The sequence below is a fragment of the Metarhizium acridum genome (assembly GCF_019434415.1).
Source record: "Metarhizium acridum strain ARSEF 324 chromosome Unknown scaffold_573, whole genome shotgun sequence".
NCBI classification, from domain to species: Eukaryota; Fungi; Ascomycota; class Sordariomycetes; order Hypocreales; family Clavicipitaceae; genus Metarhizium; species Metarhizium acridum.
The window spans coordinates 491,236-503,483 of record NW_027094043.1 but is presented as its reverse complement, the minus strand read 5'-3'; the positions used below and the strand labels follow the sequence as shown (position 1 = coordinate 503,483).

General features: G+C 48.4%; 5 protein-coding genes across 6 annotated transcripts; 1 reads left to right on the top strand and 4 right to left on the bottom strand.

The window, feature by feature from the left end:
- Positions 1-872: 872 nt before the first annotated feature.
- Positions 873-2,679, bottom strand: ALTA7_2 (Minor allergen Alt a 7). Its single transcript, XM_066122038.1, has 4 exons — positions 2,455-2,679; positions 2,109-2,358; positions 1,688-1,933; positions 873-1,594 (listed from the first exon to the last, which is right to left on the bottom strand). Exons 2-4 carry the CDS (start codon positions 2,133-2,135, stop codon positions 1,253-1,255), a joined length of 615 nt encoding a protein of 204 aa, XP_065973028.1. The 5' UTR covers positions 2,136-2,358; positions 2,455-2,679; the 3' UTR covers positions 873-1,252.
- Positions 2,680-3,741: 1,062 nt separating this feature from the next.
- Positions 3,742-6,264, bottom strand: J3458_020442 (uncharacterized protein). The gene is made up of 2 exons (XM_066122037.1): positions 5,829-6,264; positions 3,742-5,766 (listed from the first exon to the last, which is right to left on the bottom strand). Exons 1-2 carry the CDS (start codon positions 5,985-5,987, stop codon positions 4,450-4,452), a joined length of 1,476 nt encoding a protein of 491 aa, XP_065973027.1. The 5' UTR covers positions 5,988-6,264; the 3' UTR covers positions 3,742-4,449.
- A 140-nt stretch (positions 6,265-6,404) lies between these two features.
- On the bottom strand, positions 6,405-9,028 carry J3458_020441 (uncharacterized protein). 2 transcript variants are annotated; one of them, XM_066122035.1, is made up of 4 exons: positions 8,749-9,028; positions 8,512-8,678; positions 6,886-8,450; positions 6,405-6,827 (listed from the first exon to the last, which is right to left on the bottom strand). In XM_066122035.1, the coding sequence occupies exons 1-3, from the start codon at positions 8,784-8,786 to the stop codon at positions 7,387-7,389; spliced, it is 1,269 nt and encodes a 422-aa protein (XP_065973025.1). In that variant the 5' UTR covers positions 8,787-9,028; the 3' UTR covers positions 6,405-6,827; positions 6,886-7,386. The 2 variants fall into 2 exon arrangements, with proteins under 2 accessions (XP_065973025.1, XP_065973026.1); XM_066122036.1 differs by having other exon boundaries at positions 8,514-8,678.
- Positions 9,029-9,415: 387 nt separating this feature from the next.
- J3458_020440 (uncharacterized protein) lies at positions 9,416-11,345 on the top strand (the record flags this gene model as incomplete). The annotated part of the gene is made up of 2 exons (XM_066122034.1): positions 9,416-9,559; positions 9,627-11,345. 2 exons carry the CDS (start codon positions 9,416-9,418, stop codon positions 11,343-11,345), a joined length of 1,863 nt encoding a protein of 620 aa, XP_065973024.1.
- Positions 11,346-11,424: 79 nt separating this feature from the next.
- On the bottom strand, positions 11,425-12,217 carry FPR2_2 (Peptidyl-prolyl cis-trans isomerase fpr2; the record flags this gene model as incomplete). The annotated part of the gene is made up of 6 exons (XM_066122033.1): positions 11,425-11,442; positions 11,513-11,619; positions 11,681-11,754; positions 11,808-11,849; positions 11,910-11,967; positions 12,037-12,217. The coding sequence occupies 6 exons, from the start codon at positions 12,215-12,217 to the stop codon at positions 11,425-11,427; spliced, it is 480 nt and encodes a 159-aa protein (XP_065973023.1).
- Between the last annotated feature and the right edge of the window lie 31 nt (positions 12,218-12,248).

Here is a 12,248-nt window from a genome sequence, read left to right as displayed (position 1 = left end):
AGAGGGACTCCCATTTCTACCTACTACTTGGTACCTCAGTAGGTATTGACGAAGGTAGGTACCTGATAGTTAGGGGTAGCTCTCAATTAGCCACTACCCGTGTACAAATATTGGACGCAGAGGTTCAATACATTCTAATGTTTCCAGGACGTGTCATTTCTTCGGTAATGCAGGGTTTATCTCACAACTCAGCAAGAGTCAACAAACAGTGGCAAATACCATCAGCCACTCTGTTCCTTTTCTGCTGCTCCGTAGTCATGACTGTAGTCGTAGGGGCTGGTGTGTGGAATTTGAACATCTCTGCTCTCACAAGGCCTTTTGTCATCCATGAAGACCATTAAATGATGACGGAGAGATTACACGGAGCCCCAGGCAGCTTCCATCCGTTCTGGCTCCTAGTTTCCCTCTACTTTCTGGGATCAAAATTCATCGTATAGAGTTGAGATGAACGTCGCATACGGAGTGACAAATAGCCATGAAAATCGTACAGCCAGAACTGAGATTTGATCCGTTGGGCACGTCACATCTCGGGCCATTCCTTCCTTCCTCCTAGTCTCAAATAAGCATATTTGCGAAGGCTGATGGTACTTCACTTTGGGAAGATGATGGGGCAGGCTGCGTGCATTCAACATTTTCCTAGCACATGAATCAGGAATTTTGTTATTGAGGAGTCAGAGATCGCCATTTTCTTGATTGACCGACGCATTACAGTGCCTTATCAGTCGGGAAACCATAAATAATATTCGTTCGGCAAGTCAGTCTCCCCATCTCTGATCGGGAATGACAAGATAAGTAAGGCTACTCTAAACACTGGATATCGTTGACTGAGAGGGCCGTTGTATCTTTTGCAAGAACTCTATAGTCCACCATGCTCACAAGTGTTCTTTAGTAATGAATATATTCATGCGGGCGGCTTAGCTGGTGCGTGTATAATACCGACACGGCTGAGCCGCGTCAGGTTCGAGATTTCATGTTAGAACACAGGCTAATATTTATCAACAACGGAGGAAATAAATGTCCTCAACATAGACTAGAAATTTGAGCTATACCCATACTAATTATAAGAGCATTTCCCATCCATATTTGCACGTGTATCTCATAGTACCGTACACTTAACAGGCAATCCGCATGGTCCCCCCTTTACTTCTTTTCTCTTTGGTTGTGTGGTATTTGTCGGGGAAGAGCCTGCTGCTTTTTGCTGTGTTCCGTTTCCAGGCAAGGCCCCCCTCTTCTCGCCATTCCTATCATGCAGTCATCCGAAGGCTTTAGAGACAATTTGATAGAAGTTTTCACCCTGGATAGTGGCTAGCTCAAGCTCAAGAGCAGACGGCTGGCGTGATCCATCTGCCCCCGCAAATGTACCAGCACCCCAGGGACTACCACCCCGGACCTCAGAGAGGTTAGTTAGTTGGGGGAAAGTCTTTGCGTACCCAAGAGGGACATAAATAATGCCGTGGTGGGTAAGGGTGGACATTGCTGCAATTGCCGTTGATTCCTGTCCACCACCAGGGGTGCCAGTAGACACGAAGATTCCAGCATACTTGCCAAAGTAGCCGCCAGAAGCCCAAATGCCACCAGTTTTGTCCCAGAAGGCCTAGCTCAGACGTTAGTTTTAAGCAGCCTAAGTAATGGTACTCGTAGACAGCACCATAGCTGACACCTCATTTCTTTAGGGGGGGTCACGAACCTTCCACTGCCCAGGGAAGTTGCCGTATCGAGTAGGGATACCGAGAAGAAAGGCATCATATTTCGTCAAGATAGCTGGATCCTCGAGAGCCGGAATATCAGTAGGCTTTGGAGGAGCGTGCATCTTGCTCAGAACTTCATCGGAGAGCGTTTCAGGTATCTGGAATAAGTCGGCTGTGCCACCAGCCTTCTCAATGCCTTTCTTCTCGGCCTCGGCGAGCTGCCGAATATGGCCGTACATGGAGTACTGTTAAATGAGAGGGTTTAAGTCAGTGAATGAAACACCCGGACGGATATAAGAAGCAGAAGATGGTAATGATAAGCAAAGGAGTGGAGGGCCAGATGACAAGCTTCAAACAAACGTCGGCTCTGGGTGGTTTACCAAAAGTCAAAATGAGGTGAGGTAGTTTGGAAGGACATACAAAGACAATGGCAATCTTCGGGGCCATGGTTGTTCTGTTGCAGAAGCCTCGTGTATTTTGAAGAGAAGGGTAGTCAAGAGACACGTTCAGGCCGATAGTTTAATCAAGGATGAATTAAGCCTGTAGAAGATGGACAAAGAGAGTCGGAAGACGCGGAGCTCTTATAGCTCAGAAAGCTTCGAGCAGCTTGACTAATTCAAAGGTAATCCTGACCAGACATCTCAGTGGGACATTCGCCCAACGAATCCACCTGGCAAGCATTAGCCTGACGCCAACTCCCGCACTTGGACAGGAGGTAGCTGTGACATTGACCTTTAGGGTCGTTATGTCACTGATGTACCGGTACCTTCATCGTTGGCTGCGGGGGGCGTTGGTATGTCAATGAGTCGAGCTGCGTCGTGCTTGCTGTCACCACTCGATGTGACGCTATTCCTCTCAAGAGCCGAGAAATTAAGCCAACCAAGCTTGCCCAGTCATTATTGCCTGGCACCTCTGTGACCGAGACTCTGAGCACCAAGCAGGTTCAACCAACAATAAATATACTGCAGAGCTTTGACTTGGGATATGTGTCTATCTATCTAGAATTAGTAGGTAGACTTCGAGCCACTCATTGCTTGGCTCACTTGAATAACCAGACATTTAAAAGTGACCAAGGCCCAGAGCTTTATGGACGGCAACATTATTACACCAGCACCCCGCCCCTAGCACCCGCCGCTTGCCCCACTTCAAGCCCATGTATACGCAGTTGTTAACGAGCAGGACCCGACACTGTTCTCAAATGTCGAATCGCTAGATCAGTCTGGTGTATCGGTACCACATGGAGACTTGAGAAAGCCGGACCCATCCGCTCATCCAATGTATCAGGTATAGGTACGATGTTCTTGGATGGCAGGAAGTCCGCCACCAAATACCTGGGTACCTCTTAAGTAGGTAGGTAGGTACCTAGGTAGGTAGTATTACTGATTCTTACCAAGACCCCGCAGCCCAAGCCATGTTGCCATCGAGCCGACAACTGGCTTAGGTAACGCTTGGATAAGCTCAACCCCAATGATTGTTAATGTTGGTGCATGGCCGCCACATCTTGCATCCCCTAAATGCAGCGAAGGCGGCAGTGAGGTCACGGGCTCTATAACGCCCCTGCCACCGGCCGTAAACCTTAAGTGACATTAATAATATTTATATTAGGCCTAATAATAGTATAGTTATAATATGTGTAATATAATTTCTTATAATATGGAAGTTTATAGAGACTTTTCTTATTATATAAATTAAGTATAAAATTAAGTACCTTTTAAATATTAGCTTTTAATTGGCTTAAAATCCCTGTCGTGACCTCGCTGCCGCCTTCGCTGCATTTAGGGGATGCCCTTGTCCACACCCAACTAGAGCTTCTGAGAGGCTAGGACATCAAAGAAATCCATCTAGGCACGTGGGTACCCAGGGGGCCCAAGAGGTGTTTTGGTGACCATACCTACTCCGTAGGCAATGACGAGACAGTTTATCTGAGTTCCTATTTAGTGCAGACTGCTTAACGACCCGTGGAAATTTATGGCCTGTCTTGTGAGAACTGTGCCTCAAAAACAGGAGCCGCATGCTTATAGGTGGATTTCTATGTACTCAACCGCTCCCATACCTTCAGTAGACATCCAGCAAATTGTGATGAGTCAGGATTCTGTAACGGCAGCTCCTCGGCGCTTCGAAAACAAAGAAATCTCTAGTTACACTCCGCTGTTTCATGGTCTGTTGTAGTGAACTGGAGGGAGAAGCCTTCCCCCAACAGCCATTACCAATGTTCAACTGGGGGTAGCCGGGACGGACACGGTGTACAGCGGTGCAAGAGGCAAGTAGTAGATCAGACCTCGAGCGTCATCCTGCCTCTTCTCTTCCACTCTCTCTCAAATTCCTCTCAACAATACCAGGTCATTTGGCTGATTGATTTTGTCCTGCTTCTGACCGGAATCTAAAATGTACGCTGGGGTTAGTATGAAAGAGTACAAAAAGGAGTCATGGTGACTATAAAACACCATATTCTCATCGAACTGACTGCCAAGTGTATAAGTATGTACTCTATAATTCCCAATGCCGTTTACAATGAAAGACCAGGGGCAAAAGCCGTGCAACGTACGGCGAACAGAAGTGATGTTTTCAGGGATGCCGTCCACATGAGCAGCAAACCGAGATATCCATTAATATATTTCCTTGCGAAGCATAATTGCTTGCCACGGTTGAAAAGTGCCGAACTGGGAAATCCCAGAGCAATAAATAACAGGACGGCAAAAACTATCCAAAACGCCACGCAACCGTCATTATTCGTTAAGGCCCAACATCACTTCCCCTCTGATCATAATACATTATCATCTCGAGATTCTTCGTTCAGTGGCTGGATTACAATCGCCGGAAGCCTAGATATCCGCAAGCTGGGTAACTGAGGTGCGCCGCCAACCCCCCTAGATGTATGTAGCGGAGACGGTGTTCTCCTTTCTCCGGGAATTGGATGAGCAGGCCCTGTTGATGTCTGTTCAGTCTGCGGGATATGCTCGTTTGGTCCAGAATAATCCGGTGGCGGCTCATTCGACGGGGTCATGGGTCCTGCCACTTCCCCGGCATCATCTTCAAGAGACACAACCTCATACCCTGGAGGGGGGTTTGGTTCCAATCCCAAGTCAACTTCCACAAGCTCTGGGCTGGACGCAGCCGCGGGCTCTCCGCTCAGTAACCCTGGTGCAGTAGGTCCTGAATTCGCCCGCGTCCTGGATGGCTCCGGGTTAAATTCACTATCAACACTAACCAGAGAGCTGACGCTTCGTTCTCGGCGATGCAGTCCCAATGATGAACCAAGCTCAGATCGGGCTGAAATTGCGATGCTGGCAGCATCAGAAAGCAGACCGATACGCTCACTTTCGTTGCTACTCGCCCTGATCCGAGTCCCGTCGTGTCGCGCAACGCCCAAATCTGCGTATGAAACGCTGGAAACAGATCTCTGTCTCTGGTCTTGTATACGACTAACTTCTTGGTGGAGTTCGTCAAGGTTGCTGTTGTTGCTAGCAGCGCGAGATCGTGCTCTGGCATCGGCCAAGCTATTACTGTCACCTCGCTGTCGAGCGTCGCGGCGTTGTCGCCTCAGCTCATCACGCTGCGCAATCTGTTCTCGTCTAGCAATTCGTATTTGATATATTGCTTCCATTTCCTCTTCCCGTAAAGATTCCTCCTCCTCAGCAGTAGGGAGATCGACAATGACGTCAACGCCATCTCTATCGCCTTCCCTCCCGAGAACCTGCTCATTATTCCCAGCAGTAGCACGGTATGCAGGCAATGTCATCACAGAACGAACAGAGGTGTTGCGGTCAACAGAAGCCCCGGTTCGATTCGTTCGTGTCGCTCTGCTCCCTGATTGTCGTGAATCTCGGAGGGTATTGACGTGATTGGCAGACACTGCCGTTGGTTCGAGCTGATGAATCTGTGCTTCGCCATCGAGATTCTCACCAGAAGTTTGTTCATATCTTCTATGACCAAATCGCTTGCGCCCTAACACGTGGAGGACTGGCCATCGCCCGCCTGATCCCGCATCTTGATCGTCTGGCCGGGGACGACGTGCTCTAAAGAAAGCGACAAAAAGGACCGATACGAGTGCAAATAACACAATGACGGCTAGAATAATCTGTGGGGTGTCCATTGTTAGACAGCAGGACTTGAATTCCTAAGATGAACGAAATAACATACAATAAGTGTCAAGTTTTTGTTGTTAAGGTCTCGGCGACGTAGCTGCCAGGTGGGTTCGATCAGGATGTGGGTAGTGGACGTCCGCGGAACAGGTGGATGTGGGAGACGCATGTTTTCCCGATTGTTACCGTATAGAGAAATGACTACATGACTTGGCATATAACAAGGCTAAAACGAGGAATAATTCCAGAGTAGACTATTTCAAGTGTGGTTTCCTTGGCGGCTGATCGGTACGTTCTTTAATGGCTTGGCCAGGCTAGATCACGGAGCTTAGGCTAGACGTTGGCTAAAGAGTTGTATCTGGTGAGCAAACTCGAGACAGACGCACAGCACAACACGTAGGTACAGCTTCGGAGCTTGAGGCACACCGCAAACTGTTAAGGGCGGCGCTCGGTGACTGGTTATTGCTTGAAACGGTGAGGACAGGAGAAAGTTGTAGATCTAGTAAAACTGTTGGTTCGTATCGCAAAAAGCTCCTCAGGCTATGCCATCCACCATCCCCTAAATGCAGCGAAGGCGGCAGTGAGGTCACGGGCTCCATAACGCCCCTGCCACCGGCCGTAAACCTTAAGTGACATTAATAATATTTATATTAGGCCTAATAATAGTGTAATTATAATATATGTAATGTAATTTCTTATAATATAAAAGTTTATAGGGACTTTTCTTATCATATAAATTAAGTATAAAATTAAGTACCTTTTAAATATTAGCTTTTAATTAGCTTAAAATCCCTGTCGTGACCTCGCTGCCGCCTTCGCTGCATTTAGGGGATTGTAGTCAGCCGCCGTGGCGACCTGAGCCACCACCATGTTAGCTGTCCAGCCAATAGAGGCATGGGAATGGCGGGCCGAAGGTCAAGGTTGGAACACGTTCAGTTTCCACCTTGGCACGAGTACAGGTGAGCGTGGGGGACCTCAGCTCCAAATTGCCAGGCTTCGCGGCCAGGAGAATAGTCAAGCAAACCAGAGAGAAGTTTATCCGGAGAAAAACAGCCATCTGCAGGTGATTAGTACAAATGAATCTCGGCACAGTGCCGCAGAGTGTCCAAGCTTACAAGGGTTATTTTTTTCCAGTTAAAGGACATGTGGTGTGGCTGGGCTGTCCACCTTTGGACTCTGGAGGCTCTTGCATCTGCAGGAACTGAGATGCAGACGCACGCCCTCGAATAGGATAGTGATAATGGATCAACGGAAAGGCACATACTATAACTATTAGGCGCATCAGACTTCCCAGTCATCAGCCGGACGCAAGCTTATGTATTATACGCCGCCAACGCCATCCGGTCACAAGACAAGAAAGGCCAATGCCAAAGAGAGAGAGCCGAGTTGTACGTGGGAACGACTCGTCAAACCCCCCCCCCCCCCCCTCGGGTATGACACCCCGAGCATAACCTTCGACCCAAAAATATAGGCTCTACGCTCCTAATCGCCTATGAATTTCTCAACATGTTGCAACATGTTGGAAGGCAGCAGGTATTGAAATCCCCATGCACCTCACCTGCCCATGCAGAGTGCTGGGGACCTCGGCAGCGTCGGACGTAGAGCTCCTCCACAGTCTAGCCAAACTTCTTCTCAAACTTCTTCAGCATGCCAGAAACACCTCTCTCCAGGCGCCCCGCATTCTCTTCCAGCCTTCCTCGTGTTTCTGTTTTAGGTTGATACTGATGTGGCTTGTTCACGCCAAATTCGACCTCGGTTGGCCGATATAGTTGCTGATGTATCGAATAATCCTGACCATCTTGCCGCAAGGTACTTTGATGGCTGTATGTATAGTTAGAGAAGCCCCCGGGAGGAGCGAAAGTGCCGTGCCCTGGGATTTGGGTTGCCGGTTGGGGAGGAGGTGGCGGTGGTACAAAGCCCGGAGACCCTGGGAGTCCTGAAAAGGCCGATCCTGAATTTGCAGGCATTGTTGCGGCTCTCTGTATACTTGGCTGAGTAGGAGGTCCGGCAAATTGAAGTGGCAAACTAGAAGTGTTGCTAATATTTGGCGGCAGCCCAGGACTGGCCATTCCGAGTGAAAATTGTGACTGCGGAGGAAACCCTGGCGTGAACGGTTGTTTTTGATAATCGTGGGCAACGGCCACTGCCAACGGGTTTAATGGATCTTCATCAGGTGGTGGTGTTTTTTCACGATGTTTTATCGTCTCTGGTGCAGCCGGTGCGGCAGGGTTGTACGCCATTGGGGCGAAACCGGCTGGCGGAGGAGGAGGACTCGCCAACACATCAAGGGAAGCTGCCGAAGCCGGATCAACTGTGGGTTCTTGAGACACAGTCGTCGATGATGATGAAGTAGTATTTCCGTACTGCGGGTCTGAAACAGCTACTTTCTCAAGCTTCCGGACCACTGAACTCACTCCTATAGTTTGTGGGTGGCCGGGTTCGTCCAAAATCTCCACTTGGGCGGACGGCAAGACTCTTCTCACACCATTGACAAATTGTAGGGCATCATTTTGGGTCCAAAAGTAAATATCGAGTGAGTGTAACTTATAATGGTACTTTCTATCATTCCTCGGATCGTAGGTTGGGAGATGCCATTCACTGTGATCCACAGAATCGGCCGCAATAAGAGACACAGCACAGTGTTGCTTGTAAGAGTATCTCACATGGGTTTGGTCGAGAACTGCACAATGTCAACATTAGCTTGATCTCTTCAAATCTTTTAGGGCTGGTAAGGTCCTCACACCCGTCAAAAGCATCCTGCTCATCAGTCCCTGGCTGATTCGCTATCTCTATGCGGCACCTTCTGTCGTGCGCATTCTCAAAAAGGTACACATATGAACCTTTGTCGAAACGATGATGCCTCGGTCTGGCATTTTCCGGTTCATAGAAGTAATGTATGTCTCCGAATCTAACAAGTCCCAAATTCGCTGATCAGAAACTTACTCATGGACCATAGGTAACCAGATAGATCGACTCACAGTGTAGCTACGTTCTCCTCGCCGGCTCGCGCTGCCATTTTTCATGTGAGAATTTTGACCAAAAGAGTTCTGGTTAGAAGGCCACGAGCCCCAGAAGCTCTCAGAATGGTGTCGAGCTGGTATTGAAGGCGGAGGATTGCGGGGAAGGTCAAACCATCCTGCAGTAAGTCAGCCTTTTGTAGTTAATGCCAGGCCCCAGGTGCCACTCCCGGCCCTTCGCACACGCTGATGGGGCCATGGCGGCCAACGTCTTCTTCATATCGCATGAGCGTACGTACACACGGATATGCAGTGACCCTGGAATGGCTGTTTCTCGGCGCTTAATTGTCCCTATTTTGAGCCTCTAGCAGCCAATAAATGGACGACATTTAGGTGATTCATGCCCCACTAAAAATGCCGTGCAGAGTAGTGTGATAAGTGGCTGGGGCCACCGTACTAGAGGAGGCTAACAAACATTAGCAATTCACGTGCCTTCGTGTTTCGCGTCACGACAGCTTTCACGCTCACATTGACAGATTGGTTTCGGATCATCGCAGTCTTTTCGATCATTCTGGGCTGGAAACTGTGTCCTCTAGGGTTTTTCCCTTGTGATGGGTAGAGATGACACTGTATCAGCCAAATCCCTTCATCCGCGCCTCGTGCTTTCCCAAAGAGTGTCACTGCCAGGATGGCCGAGAGCAATAGTCCCCAGCTTTGCGCAGAAGCTGCGGCCTGCCCCGAAGAATCAGATGGGATATCAAAGACCCTCAAATATCATCTACTTGGCCCATCATTGACCAAAGCTGGCCAAGAGAAGGTAGACCAAAGTAAAGTAAGATTCCGACTTCGTCCCCTTCCTCTCTCTCACCTCCATACTCTTGTACCAACCGGTGACGCAGGTATCAGAAATTATTTACAATGCCTCCAGAGGCTCAAAATTCTTTAACCGGGAGGAGGTTAGAGACAAAATTTTAACAAAGAAGATCGAACAAATTCTCGCAAGAAAACGTCAGCTTGAACAGGCGGACCTCACCCAGGAACTCCGAAGTGCGGATCGCGTTATTCACCAGTTCGAGCTGTCGAGAGACCTTACCCAACACATTGTTCACATTGACTGCGATGCCTTCTATGCAGCCGTAGAACAATTAGAACGTCCTGAGCTCAAAGAAGTACCGTTTGCTGTTGGCGGAGGTGTGTTAACGACCTGCAACTATGTTGCAAGACAATTCGGGTGTCGATCCGGCATGGCTGGCTTTGTGGCGAAAAAACTGTGCCCTTCTTTGATTCTGATTAAGCCAAACTTCCAGAAATACACTGCTAAAGCCCAGGAGATTCGAGAGATTCTTGCAGATTACGACCCGCGGTTTGAAAGTGCAAGTATAGATGAAGCCTACCTCAACATAACCGAGTACTGCCACGACAAACATGCGACTCCGGCTGAGGTCATTGAGCAGATGAGACGAGAAATCTACCAAAAGACAGACATAACAGTGTCAGCCGGCATTGCCGCAAACACAAAGCTTGCGAAGATCTGCTCAAACATCAACAAACCGAATGGCCAGTACGTGCTACCGTCCGATCGTACATCCATCATGACATTCATGAGAGACTTGCCAACCAGGAAAGTAAATGGTATTGGTCGCGTCCTTGAACGTGAGCTTTTGGAACTCGGTGTGAGAACCTGTGGTGATATATACGAACATAGGAAATATCTCAACTTGTTGTTTGGGGACAAAACTTTCGAGTTTCTGATCAGCTGCTACCTTGGACTTGGTCGTACTAGGATACAACCTGCCGAGGAATACGAGCGAAAAAGCATTGGAACGGAGAGCACGTTTCGAGAATTGTCGGATCCTGGGAATTTAAGGGAGAAGTTGCGATGGACAGCCGAAGAACTTGAGAAAGACATGGAAAGGGTTCATTGTAAAGGCCGAACTCTCTGTTTGAAGATAAAGCTACATACGTTCGAAGTCCTTACCCGACAGGCTGTAATGCCGCGGGCCATATGCTCCGCCGATGAGCTGTACAACTTTTCTTTACCGATTCTCACAAAGCTCGAACAAGAGATGCCAGGTATGAAACTTAGACTAATGGGATTACGATGCACGCATCTTGTGAGCACCAAAAAGGTAGACACAATGGCTTTTTTTGGCCTCGGAAGAAGGGAAATGATTCGTACGGAAGACCAGTGTCCCAACCAGAATATAGAGAGCCAAATCAAGTACGACAAGACCGAGGTATTGGAAAGCCTACCCGCTGAAGATTACATCCCAAACGTGGCGTTTGGTCAATTGTGCGACAATCAAAACTTTGGGGGCTCCAAACTTGGCAGACATGGTAAGGAGGTTGTGCCTAATCCCAACAAACATGGGCTGGATAGAAGAGAAGAGTGGTGGGACTGTCCTATTTGCTTCCGGCCACAAGAGGCTAATGAAAAAACATTTAACAACCACATTGACCTTTGCTTATCGCGGCAGACGATACGAGACACAGTTCAGTGTCAGATACCAAGGAAGGCAGTGGCTGTTCAGTCTGAATCGAAGCGGCTGTCTTTGAACAAAAAAAAGGGAAAGGTTCTCCCGGGAGATCCAAAGCAGAAAAGGCTTTCGTTTGCATGAATATACATGGCACGCATGTGTAATGATACTCATTCGTGACACATTCCTTGGTTCTAGTACTACATGTTCCCACTTGCCACTACAATTCCTCGTGATCCTGTACATCATCTGTTGTCAGCCATGAACATTTTAGAGGCCTCAGTAGCTTTAAGCACGAGTGTGATTACCTTTTTACCAGCTTTATCAGCTTGTTTGGTCTCTTTTGCCTTTCCTTTCCCTGTCTCTTCCTCGGGGGGGGCGACACCCTCGACTCCAACTAATTCAGTTTCAAAGACTACACGACACATGTCAACATGAGCAGCGCCAAAACTTCGAGCAGAGCAGGGTCAACTTACTCAGAGTGGCGCCTGGGGGGATGGGGCCGATACCACGTTCGCCGTAGGCAAGCTCGGGGGGGATGGTCAATGTTCTTGCAGAAATTAGCCAGAAGCAGTGCGCAGAGTTACGGATGTTGAGACGGACCTCTTTTCTCCAATACACATGTCGAGAAGACCTTTCTCCCACCTAATTCATCCCTTTGTTAGTTCTATTATACAAGACATGAGGCATAAGGGCATTTCGAACCCTGCAATGACTTGTCCAGTCCCTAACGTAAATTGGAGCTGTTGGCCTCTGTCATAACCTTTTCGAGCAAATATAATTAGCACTATTTCACGCTGTAAATGCACAAGTTACAAAAGATGGTACGTACTAGCGTCAAATTTTTTCCCCGAGTCACCCAGTGTGCCCTTGTAATGCATGGCGACCTTGTCGCCTTTTTGGGTTTTGCGGTCACACTGGACTGAGTGTGTCACGTCAATCTTGAGGTCATCCGCAGCAACAAAGCCAACCACGGAGGCGGCGAGAATGGACAAGAATGTACTAGACTTCATCTTCAAACGCTGCAAAATTCAATTGGGCAAG

Bases quoted from the DNA above. Each gene is read 5' to 3' on its own strand.
- ALTA7_2 (XM_066122038.1), bottom strand. From the start codon at position 2,135: ATGGCCCCGAAGATTGCCATTGTCTTT. The intron at 1,934-2,108 runs GTATGTCCTTCC...CTCATTTAACAG, and splicing joins CGAAGATTGCCATTGTCTTT to TACTCCATGTACGGCCATAT. The intron at 1,595-1,687 runs GTTCGTGACCCC...CGTCTGAGCTAG, and splicing joins ACTTCCCTGGGCAGTGGAAG to GCCTTCTGGGACAAAACTGG.
- J3458_020442 (XM_066122037.1), bottom strand. From the start codon at position 5,987: ATGCCAAGTCATGTAGTCATTTCTCTATACGGTAACAATCGGGAAAAC. The intron at 5,767-5,828 runs GTATGTTATTTC...GACACCCCACAG, and splicing joins ACAAAAACTTGACACTTATT to ATTATTCTAGCCGTCATTGT.
- J3458_020441 (XM_066122035.1), bottom strand. From the start codon at position 8,786: ATGGCAGCGCGAGCCGGCGAGGAGAACGTAGCTACACT. The intron at 8,679-8,748 runs GTGAGTCGATCT...GGGACTTGTTAG, and splicing joins GAGGAGAACGTAGCTACACT to ATTCGGAGACATACATTACT. The intron at 8,451-8,511 runs GTGAGGACCTTA...GACATTGTGCAG, and splicing joins GCAGGATGCTTTTGACGGGT to TTCTCGACCAAACCCATGTG.